This window comes from Podarcis pityusensis, assembly GCF_964106645.2.
Source record: "Podarcis pityusensis genome assembly, chromosome: 8".
In the NCBI taxonomy this organism is placed as follows: Eukaryota; Metazoa; Chordata; class Lepidosauria; order Squamata; family Lacertidae; genus Podarcis; species Podarcis pityusensis.
Genome location: NC_138033.1, coordinates 64,139,678 through 64,162,040, shown reverse-complemented (window position 1 = coordinate 64,162,040; position 22,363 = coordinate 64,139,678). Strand labels below are relative to the sequence as shown.

The 22,363-nt window shown below is 46.7% G+C and overlaps 1 protein-coding gene across 1 annotated transcript in view; it reads right to left on the bottom strand.

Moving 5' to 3' along the window:
• The window catches only part of LOC308483363 (espin-like), a 116,953-nt gene that overhangs the window by 82,353 nt on the left and 12,237 nt on the right, over positions 1–22,363 (bottom strand). Inside the window, exon 2 of the mRNA XM_081017153.1 lies at positions 20,600–20,793. Within this exon, the coding sequence (XP_080873279.1) occupies positions 20,600–20,793 (194 nt within the window). The remainder of the gene's footprint in view (positions 1–20,599; positions 20,794–22,363) is intronic.

Genomic DNA, 22,363 nt, shown 5'->3' with positions numbered 1-22,363 from the left:
GGGAGTTCACCCCGTCGTGGGGATTCGAACCGCCAACCTTCTGATCGGCAAGTCCTAGGCTCTGTGGTTTAACCCACAGTGCCAGCCGCGTCCCTAACTCAACACATACATGACTCAAAATGCATCCCTGACTGAGGCATTCCTTTCCATGCTTTTTAACTCAAGGGGGGGGGGGGGAATCAAGCCTCTGGGTTGTGATTAAGGTAAAAGTCTGCTGGGCGATATCTGGTTTTCAACATCGCGATACATCACCAGCTAAATATCACAATATACCATTATATCACAATGTCGGAAATAAGGATGGAACTATGTAGAGGCAAACAGTAGGGCTGGACGGTATCTGGTTTTCAACATCGCGATATATTGATATATCATGATGTCTGAAGTAAGCATCAGTTATGTAGAAACACTGGCTAGCTTCACAGTTTCTCCCGCAATGTGATTTTTGCATAGCACACAAACACACACACACACACACACACACACACACACACCATGATTCACAATATATTGCCAGGTCGAAAATTGTGAAACTGATATCATGGTATGGACTTCAAACCAGTTTGGGATGATATATCGCCCAGCTATGTGAAAATAGCTGTGCTATGCAAAAATCACAATGTGGGGGAAACCATGAAGCCAGCCAATGCCTTTACATAGCTCCACTCTTATTTCAGACATTGTGATATATTGGTATATCACAATGTTTAGCTGGTGATATATTGCGGTGTTGAAAACCAGATATCGCCCAGCCCTAATGCACACAGTGTTAGAAACTTAGATATATAATCTAGGTGCCAAATGGCTCTTTAAACCAAGGTTACAGTCGCCAAAACGGAATGCCTAGTTGCCATTTTTGGGCAAGACGGCTCTAAAGTCTTATTTTTCAAACGATGGACTGACTGTGATTGATTCTCAGCTAAACATCTGGCTAGTTCAGATGACAAACTAAGAGCTTTGAGAACTTAAAGAAGAAAAGTCACTTGATCCAGATACAGTCCACCTACATATTGACCTATTCCAACTTCCCAGAAGGTGCTGGTGGGTCTGCAGCTTGATTTCCTCCTGCTCAACCTGTACGGATTATTCTGAAAATGCTGCAGATCCCAGGAATGGTCTCTTTCAAAGGGAACCAACTCTGACAAATGAAGGGTTAGTGAGTGCAGCAACCCTGGGAACAGCAGCTTGCCTCCTGTTATGAAGTTTGGCAGGTGGCAGGAATGTGGAGAATACAGCTGTTTTGTGAACTGAACTTTGTTGTTGTTTTCAAAGACTACAGAGTTATCTCACAGGCTTGGAGAGCGGCTGTTTCTCAGAAGGTGCATGAGCAAAGCAGGTGGGATCCAAGGTCAGGGAAGCTCCAACGCTGCAGAGATTCTTTCTCAAACAGCACATCCTCCAATGGAAAGAAAAGTTGGGAAACTTTGATGCAGAGAAAGTCGCAGAGAGGAAGCTTTTCTTCCTCTCCAAACACCAGAAATCGCACAACACTGATGAGCATCAGAACATAAGAAGGCATGCTCAGAGACGGAAGGAAGGAACAACCCTGACTAGAGAAGAATGGCAAACCAAGTTGATGGACGATGCCGAAATGGCAAAATTAACTGGGAAGCTCAGAAATCAAGAAGACAAGAACTTTTTAAAAAGAATGGGAAAAGTTTTGATTTACTTACGAGACCACTGCAAGCAAGTTAAAACATTGACAGGATTGTAAACCACACTTGTAAAGTAATAGAACCACACTTGTAAAGTAATAGAAACTATGGGTAATTTAGAAGGATAAAAATATGGATAAATATTGATATGCGGTTGTAAATATTAACATGAGGACCCATGGAAGGTATGGGGGGAAGTCAGGAGATTCAGAGTAATCTTGATATTTGGACTTTGAATTGTTTTTTGTAATTTGTTTATATTATTCAAAATCAAATAAGAAAATTAGATATATATATGGAGAGAGAGAACATAAAAAGCCACTTTATATCCAGTCGGACCAGTGTTAGAAACTCAGATGTGTAAGCTAGACACCAAATGGCTCCTTGAATCTAGGTTGCAGTCGCCACAATGAATGTCTAATCCTAGGGGGTTGGACTCCCTTCCACTGCTACAGTTTTATTATTTCAGCTACATTGCTTGACTGTAGCTTGCTCTTACAACAATTCACTTGTCGCAGCATGTAAGAAGGAGAAACACACACAGTGGAAATGGAAATGGAATTAATGATGGAGTAAAGCAGAGATTTTTAAACTGTCGTCGCCAACCTAGCACCCAGAACCCCCCCCCCCAATAGTCACAATTGGACCCTTGCCCGTAGCAAAAAGCACCTGGCGCCTGGCTAATTTCGAACACTGAGTCAGACCAATTGGTCCATCTAGCTTGATACCGTCGACACAGGCAGGCAGCAGCTCTCAAACAGCCCCACTTAAAGATGTGAAGAGCTGGACCCGGGATGCTCTACCAGGGAGCTATAGTCCCATAAAGTCATATCAAATTGGGCGCCAATTCTGTGGTGCTGGCTAGAGTGTCAGACCATCTCCCAACCACTGAAAGGGAACCTGAGGCCTGATGAACATCTGATGAAGCTGAATGCTGAAAGATGCAGGACAGATAAAAAGAAAGGACTTCTCCATGCAGTGCATAGTTAAACTATGGAACTCATGGCCACAAGAAGCAGCAATGGGCACCAACCTAGAGGGCTTTAGAACAGGGCTGGGCAAATTCATGGGCTATGGATGGCTACTAGCTCTGCCTCCGCAGCTGAAGCAACAATGCTTCCAAATGCATTTGGAATCACAGTATAACCCCCAGCTCTGCAGGAATCTCAAGTAAAGCATCAGGAGTTCTTTGGGGCTAAAATCCTGCTGAAGGGTTTCCCACTGGGGCATCTGGTTGGCCCCCATGAGACTAGATGGGTCCCCTTTGGCCTGATCCAGGAGACTCGTCTTATGTTCTCAAGGACCTGACTGCATTTCTGAGCACTCTTCACCCAAAACAGGAACAAGCCCACACCCCTTAAGGCTGCAGCTGCTGTGATAAGCTCGATCACCATAATTCACAAGTGTCCAGGCAGACCAAAGCCGCACCAAGATTTACAGCTGGGCATTGATTGCAGGCAGCCCCATAAATCAGCACTCTGGAGAGACCTGTACCATTGTGCCAGCTCCCAGATAGCTTCACGGCAGAGGCCGTAAAGGCATTGCAGGCATAGCAAGCGATAAAAGCCAGCCCCCACCCCCCAAATCTAAAGCACACAATGGGCTGCAGCCTCCTCCTCCCTCTCCTCCCCACTCCCTGGAAGATTTTGTTAGTTCCGGTAAGGAACGCTTCTTGCAAAGAACAATCTGCAAGCCATTTTGTGAGGCTCAGCAGATCTGTGGAACTCTGAGCCACTTGAACAATGCACGGATCCACAGCAATGCTGAACAAATGGGCAAGAAGAGGAGACTCTGGTAGCAACTGGTGGTTGGGGGTGTGCTGGTGATCCTGGGTGCAAGAACAGGGGCAGAAGAGTGGTTTCACCTGTGAAATGGTGGGTAAAAGGTAAAGGTAAAGGTACCCCTGACCATTAGGTCCAGTTGTGACCGACTCTGGGGTTGTGCGCTCATCTCACTCTATAGGCCGAGGAAGCCGGCATTTGTCCGCAGACAGCTTCCGGGTCATGTGGCCAGCATGACAAATCCGCTTCTGGCGAAACAGAGCAGCGCACGGAAACGCCGTTTACCTTCCTGCCGGAGCAGTACCTATTTATCTACTTGCACTTTGACGTGCTTTCAAACTGCTAGGTTGGCAGGAGCAGGGACCGAGCAATGGGAGCTCACCTTGTCATGGGGATTTGAACCGCCAACCTTCTGATCAGCAAGTCCTAGGCTCTGTGGTTTAACCCACAGCGCCACCAGAGTCCCTTGAAATGGTGGGACAGGGGTGCAAAAGGTCTGTAGGAAGGGGCGCAAGTCTTCCTTCCACCCACCTGCCTGGATTCTCTCCCCACCCCCAATTAGGAGAGGGATTAGCTGCTTGCTGGTTACCCGAGCAACTGCAGCAAACAACCCGATGAAACCGGCCCTCCTCTCCCCTCATTGATCGCCACCAGCCAAGCTGATTAAGAATTAACAAGGCAAAGCCTACAGATTGAAGGGCTGGCACTGATCAGGTTTAAAAGCCCCGGCGGCTGATTAGGGACAAGATTAAACAGACGCAAAGCAAAGAGAGCCCTCCCCACCCCCATAAACATGCTTCAGCCCCAGAAGCGGCAAAGACCACAGCCTCGCTATGAATATAGTGCCAGCTATAGCTCCCGCCAATGCCACTCCCAATTCATTTAGTCATTAGGATGAGATGGACCTTTATCTGGCTGCCCACCTCATGGGGCATCAAAGGGGCATCTGAACACCTGGGCCTGCGCAACTCACTAGAGTTACTTCCTTGGCTGCATCACCCCATTTTTCATTGCGCCCTCATAGCAGCTTTTGAGCGCAGTTTGCTGTGTTGCCAGTTCCAAGGTTCTAGTCCCTGGTGTAACTGCTCTGCACGTTTTCACTCTCTTTCGTGGGCCAATTCCACATCAGCCTCCCCCCCCCCCCGATAAAGAGATGGCGGGGGCAGCTGTAGCAATTTTGCATGGGATTTCCCCCCCCCCCAAAAAAAATGCGCCTGTGCATATGACAATATTTCGGTACTCAAAAAGCACTCTCTGTCTCTGGATGCATTGAAGAGAAGATGCATTGTAACCTGAAGGAGCAATCCCAATAAATATTCAATATAGGACATGGGAGAGGGTGTGGGAAACCACCTTGAGCAGTGCATTTATAATATATTCCATACTTTTGAGAGCTGGGTCGCAAGGTTCCTTGGTTAGGTTCTTGAATAAAATGGCAGGCATTCTTCACTTCAATCTCTCCCCCTCAGATTTCTGTGTATAAAAGCATTTTTAGCACGGAGATACCTTATTTTGAGGGTGGCGTATATTGCTGTTTATTCTTATTTTTTTAACAAACCTTGCAAATAATTTAAATTCCCCAGTGGGTATCAGATGCAGCCCTTCTTAGTTATGTGATGCTTCTTCAAACTCACTGTAGTGAGGATTTCCCCCCTCCTTTTTGCCAGTTTCACACTACAGTGGTACCTCGGGTTACATACGCTTCAGGTTACAGATGCTTCAAGTTACAGACTCCGCTAACCCAGAAATATTAAGAACTTTGCTTCAGGATGAGAACAGAAATCATGTTCTGGCTGCACGGCGGCAGCGGGAGGCCCCAATAGCTAAAGTGGTGCTTCAGGTTAAGAACAGTTTCAGGTTAAGAACGGACCTCTGGAACGAATTAAGTACTTAACCCGAGGTACCACTGTATTCTTATTTCTTTCAGTTGATGCGCAGGTGTTCCTGGGAAGGGGGTTTGTGCTGAGGTGGGACCAGAATGTCCACAATTGCACTGTGAGCAATTCACTCCTGAAAGGACAGCACTGAATCTGTGATGTGAGCTTTTTAAAACCACAGATCATAACTTGGCAGGTGCCGGGCAATCACAATGTCTGGATTGTCCAGAATAAGCCCGTGGGCAGAGAAGGAATCAGTATCAGAGAAAATAACTAGTGTAAGAACATCCAGCATGAGACACTGCCTTATAATTGATTCAGCCCACTAGTCCATCTGGTTCAGTATTGCCTACACGGACTGGCAGCAGCTCCCCAAATTTCAGGAAAGATTCTCTCCTATGTGGAGATGCCAGGCATCGTATCTAGAACTTAATGTATGGAAAGCAGGTACTTTGCTGATGAGCTGCAGCCACCCCCACCCCCCTTTCTGGAGCGGTGTATACAATAAACAGGAATGCATAAAATTATGCTTCTTATAGATTGACATATCTAGTCACACCCACGCAGAAAACTGCAACTTTCATAATAAGCAGACAGGCAAAACGATTAACAGAAATGATGCAGAGCAGGACTGAAGCATCCTAAGGGTTCTATCCAATGCTACTCCTACTCAGAGTAAACCTATTGAAGTTAATGAACATGACTAACTTGGATCCAATGGGCCACCAAGCAGAACTTAGCTGGATGCAGCCCTAACTACTGAAACCCTCGGGGCAGATTACTATTATTATTAATATTAATTAAATTTTACTAATTGCTTCATTTTGTCCTGGGTGACCCAAAGTGACTTACAACCAAACAAACAGACAAAAATAAAAATAAAATCAACCCACATAGATATATTAAAATAAATACTTTTTAAAAATCCTGCCCACTTCTACAATGCCACAGACATCCTCTTTTGGCCTTTAACTCTCTCAGTCTGGCAATCAGAGAGTGTAATAGCAGCAGCAGCAGCAGCAGGCTCTGTTCTTTGGAAATTCCAAAATCACAGCATCACCATCACCATAAGGGCTCCCTCTCCTTTGCATATAGACTGCAAACTTCCACAAGGGAAAGCCGTTTGGAGAAGAGCCTCATCCAAAAACCTTGCAATATGTGGTGTGGGAATTCCTGTATTTGTAAAAATGGGCTTCATAGAATTTACTCACAAGTACAATGTCAGTGTGGTGTAATGGTTAGAGGGTTCGTCTATGACCTGGGAGACCAGGTTTCAGATCCCCACTCTGTCATGAAGCTCATTGCAGTGACCTTGGGCCAGTCACTGTATCTCAGCCCAACCCACCTCACAGGGTTGTTGTGAGGATGGAATGGGGAGGAGGAGAACCATTTACACCACCTTGAGTTCCTTAGAAGAAAAGGAGATATTTAAATGTAATCATCATCCTAAAATAAACAGAGCTTTGGAAATAATGTGTTTCAAAAGGCACGGGTGGAGGGGAGAAGGGCCACAGTTCAATGTTGGAGCATTTGTAGAAGGTCCCGGGTTCAGATCCCTGACTGACACTTCTACATAGGACTGGGAAACCCTGGAGAGTTGCTGCCAGCCAGTGTAGGCCATATTGAGCTATATGCTCTTAAAACGGCAAAGGCTCCTGTGAGCTGCATTAAACTACTCAGCTCAGCTTTTCTTGGTAAAGGGACCCCTGACCATTAGGTCCAGTCGCAGACAACTCTGGGGTTGCGGCGCTCATCTTGCTTTACTGGCCGAGGGAGCCGGCATACAGCTTCCGGGTCATATGGCCAGCATGACTAAGCCGCTTCTGGCGAACCAGAGCAGTGCACGGAAACGCTGTTTACCTTCCCGCCAGAGCGGTACCTATTTATCTACTTGCACTTTGACGTGCTTTCAAACTGCTAGGTTGGCAGGTGCTGGGACAGAGCAACGGGAGCTCACCCCGGCACGGGGATTCGAACCGCCGACCTGCTGATCGGCAAGCCCTAGGCTCTTCTTGGTAGCTGGTAGGAAAACCCAGGTTCACTTTTTCAGGGGATGATTTGCCCCTTATCCAAATATCGTCCTTATCTGCAGAAAGACCAAAGAAAACCCTCAGACAGAACCAATCATTTGCTTCTTGCAACAATCCACTTAGCCGTCTTCCTTAACCTTTGTGAGTCCACAAGGTGGGGGGGAGGGAAAGAGTCCCGTTTGGGCAGAATAGAGCCCTACCTCTTAGCCAACACGCAAGGTGACAAGTCCCTCCCCAAATGAGCCCCTGGCCATGTTGCTCACAGCCCCCGGAGATCCAGTTGCAGAGACCTGTAACAGAGACCAGCGTCATGTTGTCTCCGGGAGGTGCAGCGAACAGAGCGTCCTCACCTGGCAGTGAATAATTCATGCCCCTTCTTAACTAAGGAAGACAGGTGATCCCAGTAAAAAGCCAGCATGAAAGACAAGGACATTAAAACAAGGAAGGTCTACCAGGGGTAATCCACAGCTAATCGAAAACCTATTTAAAGCCGGGAGCTCCTCTGGTGGGGTTCCCAAGCAAGCAAGAGGGCTCAAGAGGAAATTGAGATTCTGAGCCAAGCTTAGTGCTGGATAAATGATGCATCGTTTATTTTTGGGTGGGGCGATTTCCCTGGTTCTTGAGTTGACACATCCACACTTCTGTTTCTCCCCTTCTTAGAAAGCATGGGTCTGAGTGGTTTTCGGCTTGTTCCATGCTTTCGAGCCACAGGTCCGAGTGGTTTCCCGTTTGCCCCATCCGCCTTCCCCAGGAAAACCTGCTCTTTAGCACTGAATCAGAGCAAACATCCATCTGCAGAAAGCATGGCTGATGTTTGTTCCAATTCAGGGGCAAAGAATCGGTTTTCTCTGTGGGAAAGCAGCAGATCCTTAGTCCAGCATCCCGCTTCACCTTCTTTTGGAATTAACTCTGGAAAGTTAATTCATTTCATAACTGGTACCTCCATGGTTTCTGAAGTATTAGTTTCTTGAATTCCCCTGCCGCTGCCCCAATGTGGACGGGCGATCATGATGGACAGATCAAGATCCTTTCTTTCTTCCTCTTTTTTCACAGTCCTATTTTTATAGTGCAAATGATTGCAATAACTGGTAAGGTGAGCATGAAGCAGGGAAGCCGTAGCAAACTGAGCCTACAAGAAGTTTAATGGAGTCCAGAAATCAAAATCACATTGGTGACATAGGTTATTTTGGTCCAAAATATCCAGAGAAATGGGGGGAGGGAATTTATAAACACCCTATTTTTGCTTTTGCATCTTTTCCTGTCATTCTGTTAACCAGGAGATGCATGAATCAAAACTACTTTCAGTTTTAAATAAATAGTCACCCATACACATAGCGCTGATGCGGGGGGGGGGGGCTTTATGGAAATTCCATTTTGTTTTGCATTTATTATTCCTTACGGAAATGTTTGTTCATTTGCATTCTCTTCACTGGCCTTCACCTGCCCTCTGTGATGTCATCACACAGCTACATCTGATTGGCCAAGGAGTTTTATGATATCAGAAAACAACGAATGACTGGCAGCAGGAATCCCTGACCAAAGGAGAATTAAAAACAAATGCAAACGTCAGGAAAAGCGATATTACAAAATAATCCAAAAATGCTTCACTTAACTTCACTCACATATAAACAAATAGCAACCTATTTAAAAACCAAACTGAAATGTCTAAATATGCTTTACACAGTCTGGTTTCGAGACAGAGGAAGTGCTAAGAAACATTGGCATCTTCGATGTTTTAATTTGGCTTTAAAACGCTCCATTCAGTGTTTATATCCACAGGTTTGGGCAATAACCCATTTTACTTTGAAAGATCAGCCCTGTGACTCGTCTGAGAAAGAAACAGTGGTGCCAAATCCTGATGGGGAAAAGTTATCTATGGAATGCAAATGCTTCCCGGGAAATAAAAAGTCCACAGCCTGGCAGCTGCAGTAATTCCTGTGTCCCGTCCCAATTCTGTTTAAATATGTGGCCTTTCAAGAGGTAAAATTTAGCACCTCTTGCACAGAGGTCCCATTTCAGCTTGCAAATGAGGTTCGCTTGCCATTTGCCAAATTCCAGCCCTCCAACTCCAAGCTGTGACCAAGCATGTGTTCCCAGGCCACCTGCTTGCTTTATCATAATCCACTTAAGTTTACTTGTATTTACCTGTGTGGACTATAAGCTGTGGAGGAGGAGGGGGCGAAGAGGTCTGGTGCATATTCCCTTTGATAGGTAGGTACCAGCTTGTAACAGCAGCCTTCACAAGGTGCATAGATAAACTATGGAACTCATTCCTGCATGAGGCAGTGATGGCCACCAAGCTAGATGGCTTTAAAAGAGGATTAGACAAATTCCTGGAGGGAAAGGCTGTATCAGTGGCTACTAGTCATGATGGCTACGCTCTGCCTTCAAAGTCAGAGGCAGAAATGCTTCTAACTACCAGTTGCTGGAAACTACAGGAGGGGAGAGGGCTCTTGTGCTCAAATCCTGTTTGCAAGGTTTCCCACTGGGGCATCTGGTTGGCCACTGTGAGAACAGGATGCTGAGCTAGATAGGACACTGGCCTGATCCAGAAGATTCTTATGCTCTTCATGCATCACAGAATTTTCCAAATTTCTGACAGCCTCCTTGGCACCCCTGTGAATTGACACCCTTGACTCTTACGCCCAATATCGACTTTGAGTGTGTGATGGTACAATACATCGCTCCTACCTGCGAGTGCTCCAGCTGGAGAACAGCCCTTACCAAAGGTGTCATGGGCTTTGAAGACACTCGGACTCAGGACACAAGGGAGAAACGGGCTAAGAGGAAGGCACACTTGGCAAATCCACACCGTGATCAACTCCCCCCCCCCCCGGAAACCAATGTCCCCACTGTGGAAGGATGTGGATCCAGAATTGGCCTCCACAGTCACTTCCAGACTCATTGTTAAAACCGGGTTTATGGAAGACAATCTTACTCGGCTACGAGTGATCGCCAAAGAAGAAGAAGAAAACATCGCTCCATGAACATATACAGTACTCTCCCAAAAAGGCATGGGGCTCTCCAGGGCTTCAGACAGGACTCTTTAGTCATAACCCTACCTCAAGTTGCTAGAGATTGAATCTGGGACCACTGTGCTATGGTTCTTCCCCCTAAAAATGAAGTAAGACTAGTCCTCATGGCTCTGAGTTTAAACAGGAAGTTGTCTTAGACTGTGTCTGATCATTGGTCTATCTGAAGGCAGACCTGTTTAGGGAAGCTTTTAATGTTTGACCGACTATTGTATTTTAATATTCTGTTGGAAGCCACCCAGTAGATAAATAGGTACTGCTCCAGCGGGAAGATAAACAGAGTTTCCGTGAGCTGCTCTGGTTTGCCAGAAGCGGCTTAGTCATGCTGGCCACATAACCCGGAAGCTGTACACCGGCTCCCTTGGCCAATAAAGCGAGATGAGTGCCGCAACCCCAGAGTCGTCCGTGACTGGACCTAATTGTCAGGGGTCCCTTTACCTTTACCTTATTACCACTTAGGCCACATTCGCACCCTAATAGGGCTGCCATATTTTGAAGAGCAGAAAAGAGGACACGTTTGCCGACTTTTAATTATGGATCTCTATGGCGACTCTCATCATGAAAAAGGGGGCGTGTCCTGGGAAAAGGGGACATATGGCAACCCTACAATTGCTTTAAACGTTCACGGCTTCTTCCCCCAAAGAATTCTGGGAGCTGACATTTCTTAAGGCTGCTGAATTCTCAGAGTGGTTTAACAATCACTCCCTCTTCCCAGGTTTGGGAACTGTAGCCCAGGAATGAGGATCAGAAGAAATTGCAACTAAGAACTTTTACCTGAGTATTTATTTCTTCCTCCCCTCCCCCATTCTATTGTCCTTTTGTGTCATTTTAGATCAGCCGTTCTCAACCTAGGGCTCCCATGAGCCCTGACCGAAGACCATGCTGGCTATGAATGATGGGAGTTGTAGTTCAACAGCATCTAGGTTGAGAAAGGCTCTTTAAGATTATAATTTTGAGAGCAAGGGCTGCCTTTCTATTCTTTTAAAAGTAACCTGTATGCTTCTCTGGGCACCTTTTTAAATAAAAAGATAAATAAATAAGTTTCTCATCTAGCTTAAACATACCAATTCCTGCCAACTTTCCTTGTAACAAAGCTTCCACGTTGCTCAAGACTTGATGATGCAGTGTTACCAATAAGTGTGTGTGTGTGTGTGTGTGTGTGTGTGTGTGTGTTGGCCTTATTTGGGGGATGGAATATTTGCCAGAGGTCTGAAACTACCCTTTCCAGTATACTTTACCCCTGCTGGACCTAGGTGTTCCTGGTATGCCACAATTCCATAATATGGCAGAAAAGAATGTGGACCGCGGTAGTGGGATAGTTCAGCTATTTTCTTTTCTTTTTTGGATCTCAACTTTCATTTAATAATTAAAAAAGAAGAAGATCCAGTTCCCAGTTGATGACTGGGAAGACGTGCTATGGCAATGCCTGCTGAAATGCTGCAAAAAAGAGGCTAAATAAAATCCTGCAAATAAAATCTCCTACAGTCATGTGTCTGTGCAACTAGCAAAATTATTATCCCCATATAAACTTATATCCCACCCTTCCCCTCAAAGGAACCCAGCGTGGTAAACACACCAGTAATAAAACAACACAACAACAAAATCAAAATCAAAGAGGCATAGAATTGTAGATGGGAACTCCAAAGGTCATCCAGTCCAACCCCGAGCAAGGCAGAGATCACAGCTCAAGAATCCCTGACAGGTGGCCATTTAACACCATGCGAGGGAGTCCATTCCACTGTCAGAAGGTTCCTCCTAACGTTTAGTTGGAATCTCCTTTCAAAAACAATCCCATCTTTTGAAACACCAAAACACAGCTCCAGGACAGACGCAGACTCAGAACTGTGCAGGTTATGCAAAGTAAGAAGCTGTGAACACCTATTGGATTTGTATAGTTGGCAGAGCATGAGATTCCAGCATTGCAGGGGGTTGGACTAGATGACCCTCGGAGTCCCTTCCAGCTCTATGATTCTGTGATTACGATCTAACGCCAGTTACAGATTAGGAAAATACATTGAATGGGTTTGCGTTGTTTCCAGTCTCCACTTCAATTCGACCAAGTCCTATTTCCTTTGGTGCAGCACTGAAACAGCCTGGCCACAGAATTTAAACTTAACAGACAAGGGGGTGGCATACAAACCACTCTGAGCTGTTTTTTGTTTTGTTTTTCAGTTTTTAAAAAATAATAATGATAATGATAATGATATTAATGTTAGCCCTACCCAGAGTAGGCCTATTGAAATTAATGGGCATGGCTAAGATGGCTCCATTGATTTCAATGGGTCTACAATTTAGTTGGACACAACCCCAACTTCTGGATGCTAACCCCTTCAGCGCTCCCTCCAACAGGGCCTCCTAGAGGAGGTTGGAGCTCTGGAGAAAAATACATTTCAGCCCTCCCCACTGCAAGGGCAGACCATTTAAAATTCTATACCCAGGATATAAAATAAACACGTCTCCAAATTAGGGTAATAATAAATATGATAATATCTGCGTCTGTTGAAAATCGTAACATCCTAATGACTAATATCAATAATATGAGCACCCACAAGACCGTTGCTGAATGAACCAGGCACTCTAAAAGTTACAAGTTGTGTGTGCAACACAACACAATGTATATCACACCGCAACTTTGCTGTGTTTGCACGGGGTTCGCTTATGAAAAGCTACAAGTGTTTCTGCTCATAACAAGAGGAAGCTGGAACGTCACATACCGTCAAAAACGCAGGAGTGAATGTTTGTATAGAGTTGCAAATATTCAGAAATGCACAAATTCGCAAGCCGCTATTCAGAACTCTCCCTATATTTTGTTAAGAACTGCATCAAATAGACACAAGACGCCCGGGCCCCAGGAATTTGTGCTTGCTTCCCGGTGCACATTTTGCCCGAGGTGTTTGCAAAACAGCTTCCTTGGCACGAGACCCAAAGCATGGGCAGGTTTTTAATTACCACGCCAGGTTCCTTCTCCCCATCCAGGTTATTTATAGGTCTATCACACTCGCTCATCATGGAAAATGAGATTAAGCGGCCCGTAATCTGCAAAGCACGGATCCAGCCGACCTGCTTTAATGTCGGGCAGTGATTTTGCCATCAACTCCTTGCCTCAACAGTATTTCTGAACTGGCACCTCAACAACCACATTGCTGACACTGAGCTCAGCGCTGTGACAGGCCTGCAGAGATCTTGGGGATCTCAGCTGCCAGCCCCCAAAGGGGTATGGTTCAGTTTGGGGGCAGAGGAGGCTAAGGATTTGACCCCAGTCAGGTGACTGTTTAATCTAGGGACAGGTTTGTGGGCCTACAGAACACAGAAGCACGTATCTAGCAGGAAATCTGCAGTTTGCATGAGGACGGCACTAGGACCCAGCTGCGTCTTAAGATTTCAGTGGATCTTTAATTATGGCTAACAGTGCAAACCCCATAAGGCATGGGTGGGGGGGCGCTTTACAAGGGGGAATCCCTTAATTGTTGGAAAGAGAAGAGTGACATTCAATGCATTGATCTCCTTGCTGGAAAGATGTGATCTAAACAGCCAGTGTGGTGTAGTGGTTTAAGTGCTGGACTAGGACCTGGAGAGACCAGGGTTCGAATCCCTACACAGTCATGAAACCCACTAGGTGACCTTGGACCGGTCCATCTCTCTCAGCCTACCCTACCTCGCAGGGTTGTTGTGTGGGTAAAATGGGGATGAGGAGAACTATAAGAAGAAGAATGAAAACGAGAACAACTTACTATTTGTACCCCACCCATCTGACTGGGTTGCCCCAGCCACTCTGGGCGACTTCCAACATATATAAAAACATAATAAGACATTAAACCTTAAAAAGCTTCCCTATACAGGGCTGCCTTCAGGTGCCTTCTAAAGGTTGTATAGTTGTTACTCATCTCCTTGAGTGGGTGCCACTACCAAAAAGGCCCTCTACCTGACTATGTATGCTGCCACGAACTTCTTTGAGAAAGTGGGATGATGGTGATATAAACTGGTGCAAACATGAATATGCCATCTAGCAGGTATTTTTCAGGATCCTGTAGTGCTGTTCCGACACCTGAAACCTGCACTCTGTGCATGTTCTGCTCAGTTGCTTCCCACCAGCACAAGCTGTAAATGCAGAGAGGATGAGTCTGCCAGTGGCTATTTGCCACAATACCTAAATCACAAAACCTCCAACTATAGGGGGAGTCTCTCTCTGAATACAAACTGCAAGGCCCAAACAACAGGGGGTCGTCATTATGTGAACATAACAGATTTGCTGATTTACAACGTACCACCATGAGACACATGTCCATAAAACTCACAATAAAACATTGCTTTCAACCAGCTTTACTGTGTCATGGGTACAAGAAACCACAATATATATTTATTTTTTAAAAAGCAAACTCTCCCCACCCTGATGGCTGAATACCCTCCTCTGGGAAATTATGCTCTAACATTCAGCAGAATCAAGCAAAGATTTTCCAGTGCAGTATTCCATGCCAGAAGCAAAAAGAAGAACGACAAAAAACTACCCTTCCCCACATGTAGAGGAGTCACCTTGCAAGAAGGGGGTCTCCTAGAGATTTTCCTTGGCAAATTGGAGCGGTAGTGCATCCAAACTTGTTAAAAAAATAAATATCCACCTGCAGGTGGAAGTGGTATGGTCCAAGAAAGCTTTACAACTTCTTGGTTATTTAGGGTGTTTGAGGCCCTCCCCAAACATCTGATTGTTGAGGAACACGCCAATTAAAATTAGAGGAATGCTTCACTCTTCGAGAAACAGGTTCCAGTTTTCAGGGTGACCTCAGTTAAGTGTCCTCTATGGGATCCTCTTCTGCATTGCCTCCTCCAGAAAGCCAGAGTATTGGACTAGGGCCTGTGAGAGACCAGGGTTCAAATCCCAACTCAGCCATTAAGCTCACTGGGTGTGACTTTTGGGCCAGTCATTGCATCTCTCAGCCTAACCTACCTCACAGGGTTGTTGTGGGGAATTAAATGAGAAAGGGGTGAACCATGTGTGCAACCTTGTGCTCCTTGGCAAAATAACGGTGGGACAGAAAAGCAATAAGCACAAAATAATAATAATACAGTAATACAGGCTTATCTGGCAGCTCACGGCCATCCGTCACCACTGCCGTTAAAAGAATCTCCCACTAGCCCCTGCCCCTGATGGAGCATTGTGGGAGATTTAAAATGTTAGCACACAGCATGAGGTCCTGGCAGGTGCCCCCAAGGCATCTAGTGGTGACACCAGACCCAACTCTTATAGAAGTTTCACTTGTGGAGCATGAAAGACTTGCCTGCGGTCAGAGAAGTTACAGATCAGAGCGTGCCTCCTGACTAAAGGAAGCCAACACAGAGCAGAGAGAAACTCACACAGAGACTCAATGAGCAGCAGCCTCTGAGACAGGCAATTCTGCTGCATCCAAAGTGATTGCTCAGTTGCCCCCCATGCAGAGAGACAACAGGAAAAAAAGCAGCAGAGACTCCCTCAGAGATGCATTGATCCTCCTCCTCTGTTGATGAAGAGTTTGGGCTTACAGAACCTCTGAATGTTGTAACATATTTCCCACGGTGCCTATTTTGGGGGATTACTGGCTTAATCAATTGGACTCCTCACATGACTTTGGGCAAGGGGCCAAATGTCGACGTCAAGACCTCAGGAAGCTCCTTGGGCCAGGGGTCGCCAACCTGGTGCCTGCGGGCGCCCAGACTCTGAGCTTTCATTGGGGATGGGGTGGGAAGTATAGGACTCTTAGAAAAAAGGTTGTGAAGCAAAATGTGCTGGTATCCTTCTAAGTGATATCCACATGGTTTTGGCCAATGAGCTAAGTCAGAGCTGTGATTAGTAAGCAGATTGTTTGGACATCAGGCAACAGGAATCCTAAACAACTGCTGTTCCCCACTCCCCTTTAGTGTGTTATTCCCTCACCCCACATGGTAGCCATTTTGTGACTGCCTCCAAATTCAAAAGGTGTCCACTGATCCAAAAAAGCTGGCAAACCCTGTCCTAAGCCATGCCCCGTCTTCCCTGACCATAGCTCCCACCAGCCCTATTCCACCCCCCTCCTGAAGCAGCTTTGCCTGTCTAGAATGTGCTCTTGAACTGTGATCATGTTTCTTGTCTGCCGGGATAAAGAGGTGGGTTTGAGGAGGACCTGGCTTGAATAGAGCCTAGCGTGTACAGGTAAGGGTCACACTCAATGCTCGGCCCATTTTGGCATCCATTCCTGCCCACCATTAACATGTGACCCACAGGAAGTTTGCTCTGAGGGAATGCGGCTAAACCCCACCCCCCAACTGCCCCCAAATGTGGCCATATACCAGCACATACGCCCAGCGGCAAAAATATGTCTTCCTATATACAATGAAGGCAAGGCTGTCATCACACAGCCCCTGTTGGAGAATCTGTAGCGCTGCATCACAATCCTGGATTTGCATGGGTTTAAAAGAGCAAAGAAGAAGGCAGGTTGCACAGCACCAGTGACCATGGGCTGAGAGTGAGAAAGGGGGACACTGACAGGGGGAAAGTGGTGGTTTAAACAACAGCAGAAGTTTGAGTAAAGCAGGGATGGAAGGAACTGAGAGGGGAATGGTGATTTTAAACAACAGCAGGGGTTTAAGTAAAGGACATGAATATAGATGGGGTGATAAAGCATCCCTGATCCCACTTTGAGAGCCATTGTTATCACGATTGTTGCCGTCATATTGTCGTGGAAGAGCTGCAAGATGTTCACAAATTTATCCGGGCAACTGATTTTCAGAAGGACAGTCCACAGGGCAGTATGATTTAGTGTCAAAGGCCTTAGTTCGGTCAATAAACATCATATACAGGGGTTGGTTGTGCTCCCTGCATTTTTCTTGAAGCTGTCAAGCAGTGAATATCATATCCACTGTCCCCCTAGAACAGACACCCCCAAACTCCACATGTTTTAGGACTACAACTCCCATCATCCCTAGCTAACAGGACCAGTGGTCAGGGATGATGGGAGTTGTAGTCCCCAAACATCTGGAGGGCTGAGTTTGGGGATGCCTGCCCTAGAAGGTCAAAAACCATTTTGGGATTCAGAAAGGGCATTCTCGGATATAGTTAGGAGACAGTTTGCTAAGATCCTTTCAAGAATTTTGTCAGCTGCAGCGAAGAGAGAGATGCCTTGATAGTTTCCGCAATCCGTCCTATCACATTTTTTAAAATAAATTGATAATTGTGGCATCCCTAAAGTCTGCTGGGATCTCCTCTCTCTCCCAATGAGCTTGTGAAATTGTTGTAAAGGTTCAATTCCGCCCACTTTGAAGATTTCGGCAGGTATCCCCATCAGGTCCACTGGCTTTGTTGTTGTTCATTTGGTTAATGGCTGTGCACGTCACTGTGCACGAACACACCCAACAAACCTTGACGGTGGTGGACTCTCCTCCATCGGAGGGTTTTTTAATTTGTGATTCCTGCATTTGCCGGGGGTTGGACTAGATGACCCTTGGAATCCCTCCCAAGTTCACAATTGAAAGATTCTGTGTTTCTGCTTGGAAATACACAGAAGTCACACCATCCACATGGCTCCCCATTCTTCCCTCTGCATTTACTGCACATGGAAGGGTTCCCCATCCCCCACCCCAGTTCTTCACATTTGGCTAACCATCCCTCCCTTGCAGGCAGCTTAATCCATTTACATAACCTCTGACAGAGACAAAGGCGGCTGTGTTATCGCCCCTTTGCAAAAGCACCATGTGCAAATCCTCGGTTGCACAGCGTCTGCACAAGGGAGCAATATTTCCATCAAGATCTAAACCTGGCTTTGTTGGTGCCCTGTCAAAAGAGCAAGCATTTGACTTCCCGCCATGATAAAGCTGTCATCGGAGGAGAAAGGCGAGCAGGGCTTAACAAACGGGAACAAATCTTCACGGCAGTCAAGACGGACAGGCAGCCTCTTCCCTGGCTGTTTGCTGAAAACGGGTTTCGCTGTTATCGTAGGACAAGGCAGCGGGGTGGGGGTCAGATCTCACTGAAACGCCAGCAGGCCATTAAGTGTAGTTACAGGCTGTTACCTACATTTACTACAAAAAGGGCCATTTCACAGGGACACAAAGGAGGATGAATTTCTTCAGACCTGCAGCTCAGGGGTGGGGAACTGCCAGCCCACAAGTCAAATCTGACCTGGCGCAGGTTCCAATTTGGCCTATTTTCCTCAAACCGTGCCCACCTGCTCCACACAGGTACAGGGCAGGCAGAGACAATGTTAGAAACTCAAATAAATAAGCTAGGCACCAGATGGCTCCATAAAACCAAGGTTACAGTCGCCAAAATGGAATGTCAAGTTGTCATTTTTGGGCAAGACGGCTCTAAAGTCTGACTGCATTTTCCAAAGATGGACTGACTGTGATAGATGATCAATTAGACATCTGGCTAGTTCAGATGACAGCCTTGAGCTTGGTTAAGCGCTCCGAGAACTTACAGAAGAAGAGTCACTTTATTCGGGGATAGTCTGCATATGTATAAATTGGCCTATTCCTGCAGGGTGTGGCATGAGTGTGTGAAAACAGTCCGGATCCAGTGATCCCCAGCCATGCACCTGGATTGTGGAGATGTCAGGCACCATCGTGGCTCCCAGGCATCTTCACTTGGTCGCAAGTGGCCGATAGCCAGGTGCAAAATGCACCTGCAACCTGGCTAATTTTGAACACTGGGAAGAGATGCAGCCAGCTTGGTTGTGCAACTGAATTTCCTATGGGGAACTAGATTCCACAGCTGATCCCTGCAGAAAGCATGCCAGAACTCACCACCTATCAGCCAATGGGTGGTGATTTCCATCTTGTTGGATTGGCTGTGCAGGAGGGAGCTCAGTCGCGCAGCCAATCCCTGCAACAGATTTCAGCTGATGGGAAGCAACTTCAAGCATGCTGATCTGCAGCCCTCCAAAGCAGAGCCCTGCAAGGTGCTTTGAAGTCCCCTGATGTCATTGTAATGTGTGGTGATTTGCAGGCTTCAGCCACCTATCAAATTTAGCCCATGGGGGTTAAGGGAGATAAGGACCTGGACCCACAGCCAAATTCGCCTTAGAGACACATTTTTGCAAATCAATATTGCTGCATGCAATGCATTTTTGTATACTACCTCCACCAATTTATGCATCTTTATGCATCCTTCACCCTAGTGTAAGCACTGCATGGCTGCATTGAAAAGAGGACGCCTACAGATGTGGGTCAGAAGCAGCACCAGGAGCCTGTCTTGTAGACCAGCCTGAAAAGAAATGGCTCAATGACCCACTCGGAGGACGTAGACTTGATGCTCATTCCTGCTCCCAAGGCTGGGAACTTGAACTTGCCCTTCTGCCATGCCATCATTCTGCCAGGGTCCCTCCCTGCCTTGCGAAGCTCTACCCAGAGGCAGCAGGGTTGCTCCAAACCTGGGTCCTTAAAAAACTCCAAATAGCTTCCCGTGGCCTTGCTTGCTTTGGGGACCAAACAAGATAAAGAAATAGAAAACTAGGTCTGCAGGTTAAAAGGGTAGGGTGTTTCTTTCTGCCATTCTTCATTTTTTATTTGCAAGATGTTTTGCTTTTTTAAAATGGGATTTCATCTCCCCTGCCCGCCCACCCCCCCGCCAAAAACAACCACACCCATTACACACCCCTGCTGTCCAAAATGGTGCAGCCCATTCTATCACCAAGATCTGCAGCAAATGAAGGCCAGTCCAAAGCAATGAGGAATGTGGGGGAGGGCTGTCATTTGTGTGAGAACCAGCTGCCCCTAGCCAGACAAAACTGTTTCATTGCTGAAGACCTCATGCAGAGAATACAGACTAGCCTCTCAAACGCAAAGAGGGAGCAGCCCAATTTCGGCCGCTGAGGCAGTTTAGATCATTTTGCACAGCCATGTGGAGTAGTCACCACACCCCATTTTTCATACTGTAGACTTGGGGTGAGAGCAAGGAGGTGGATCTTGCCATTTCAAATTCTGGCCACAACAAGGGCTGCAAATTCTCCAGCAGCTCTCTCTAGCATGCACACTCCTAATGATGTTTCCTTCTGTAGTTCAGAACCCAAAACCATGTTGCTTTCCAAATTAAAACATGCAGTTTGGGCATCACAACCAAAAGAGAATTCATCACACAGCAGGTTATCAGCGAGGGGGAGAGGGGGGGGGACTGCTAGTGGCAGTGAGCCAAAGAATGCCACGGTCCCACCAATGGGCCAAAAGATTCCTAAGCAACTCACTAGTCCCTACTAAGGAACAAACTTGCTCTTGATCTCTTACCTGGGGCAATGCCCAATGAGGAGTCGCAAGGAAGGGAAGTCTCCTTTGGCTGCTGCATAGTGAACAGGTAAAGCACCCGTGTCTGTGGCTGCCAGCGGGTCGCTGCTCCCGAAGCGCAAAAGCCAGTCGATCACTTCGTGGTGCCCAAAGCGGGCAGCCAGATGCAAGACGGTGGCACCAGAGTTGTCTGTGTCCTGCAAGTCATGGAAACACAACCAAGAGGGTCAAGCGTCACCTCCACTGAACGCACAGGATGCTAAGAAGCAGAAGCCATTAGCACAGGATTTTCAAGCTTTGGAGCGCTGTGTGAGTGTAGGAAACCTGGGACACATTACCCAGGATGGCAAGGATTTAAAGCAGGAGCGGCAAGACCCAAAGGGACCCAAAAGATTATCTGATCCAATCCCCTGCAATGAAGGAAGCACAACTGAGTATCTTGCAAATGACACGGCTAGCCCCTGACATTTTTGCTGTCTGAGGCAGAAGGAAAATGGCTCTTCCACTCACCAATACCATGCACAGAAACTAAGTGGATGACAACACTGGTCATGGAACACTGCAGACCCTCCAAGTGTCCCTATTTTCCAGGGACACTCCCGGATTTACAGAAGCCGCCCTGATTTCTGATTTTATCCTGGAATGTCCCACTTCCCTTAGGACATCCCTATTTTCATCAGAGAAGTGCGGCAGGGTGTGGAGTTAGGTCAGCAGTTCAAATCTGCGCGAAGGGGTAAGCTTCTGTCACTTTGTCCCAGCTCCTGCCAACCTAGCAGTTTGAAAGCATACCAGCACAAGTAGATAAATAGGTACCGCTGTGGCAGTAAGGTAAACAGTGTTTCCGTGTGCTCTTGTTTCCGGTGTCCTGTTGCACCAGAAGCAGTTTAGTCATGCTGGCCACATGACCCAGAAAGCTAGCTGTGGACAAACGCCAGCTCCCTCAGCCTCAGAGCAGAGATGTGCACCACACCCCATAGTCAAATTCAACTGGACTTAACAAAGGTGTCATGATGGAGTTATGTGACATACACATCCCAAACCAAGAATATAAGTAACTATACACCCTTCTAAAGTCATCTGAAGACATCCCTGTATGAGGAAGTTTTAAAATATTTTATTATGTCTTTATTCATGTTGGAAGCCACCCAGAGTGGTTGGGGTAACCCAGTCAGATGGGTGGGGTATAAATAAAATAGTAATCACCATCATGGCCTTTGGTTGATTTGACTGACATCCTATGCCCTTTTAAAATGTGGGGTTTTTTGGTGGGGTATTGGGTTGTTGCTTATATTTTGATTATTAATTGTCAGAGCTGCTTCCAGATCCTAGCTCACAGAGGATCACGCTAGCCAGCGATCATTAAATAAAAGTCTTTATTGAGTTACAGTTTCCATTCTCAATCTGCTGCGTGCAACTCTACGTCTCATGGTTAGATCGGCGAAGCTCCGTCTGAGTCTCCGCCCCTTGTACACCAACTTAATATCCTAGCCCTGCTCCACCTTTTCCGCCTGACTGTTCTTCTCTGGGTCCCTCTGCCCCCCGGGGTCTCTTCCTTCCGGGATTCTTCTGACGCCGACCCCCCGGACCCTCCTGTCTCCTTGCGCCGGGCTTTAGGACCTGGCTCCCTTTCCGGGCTGCCTACTGCGCCACCTTCCTGTGCATTTGAACTTGGCGCGCGCGCCAAACCTTCCACCTTCCGTCTGACCGTTTCTTCGCTCCCCGATGGAGGTGTGGCCACTCCTGACTCGTGCCCTCCCCCCTGTTGTG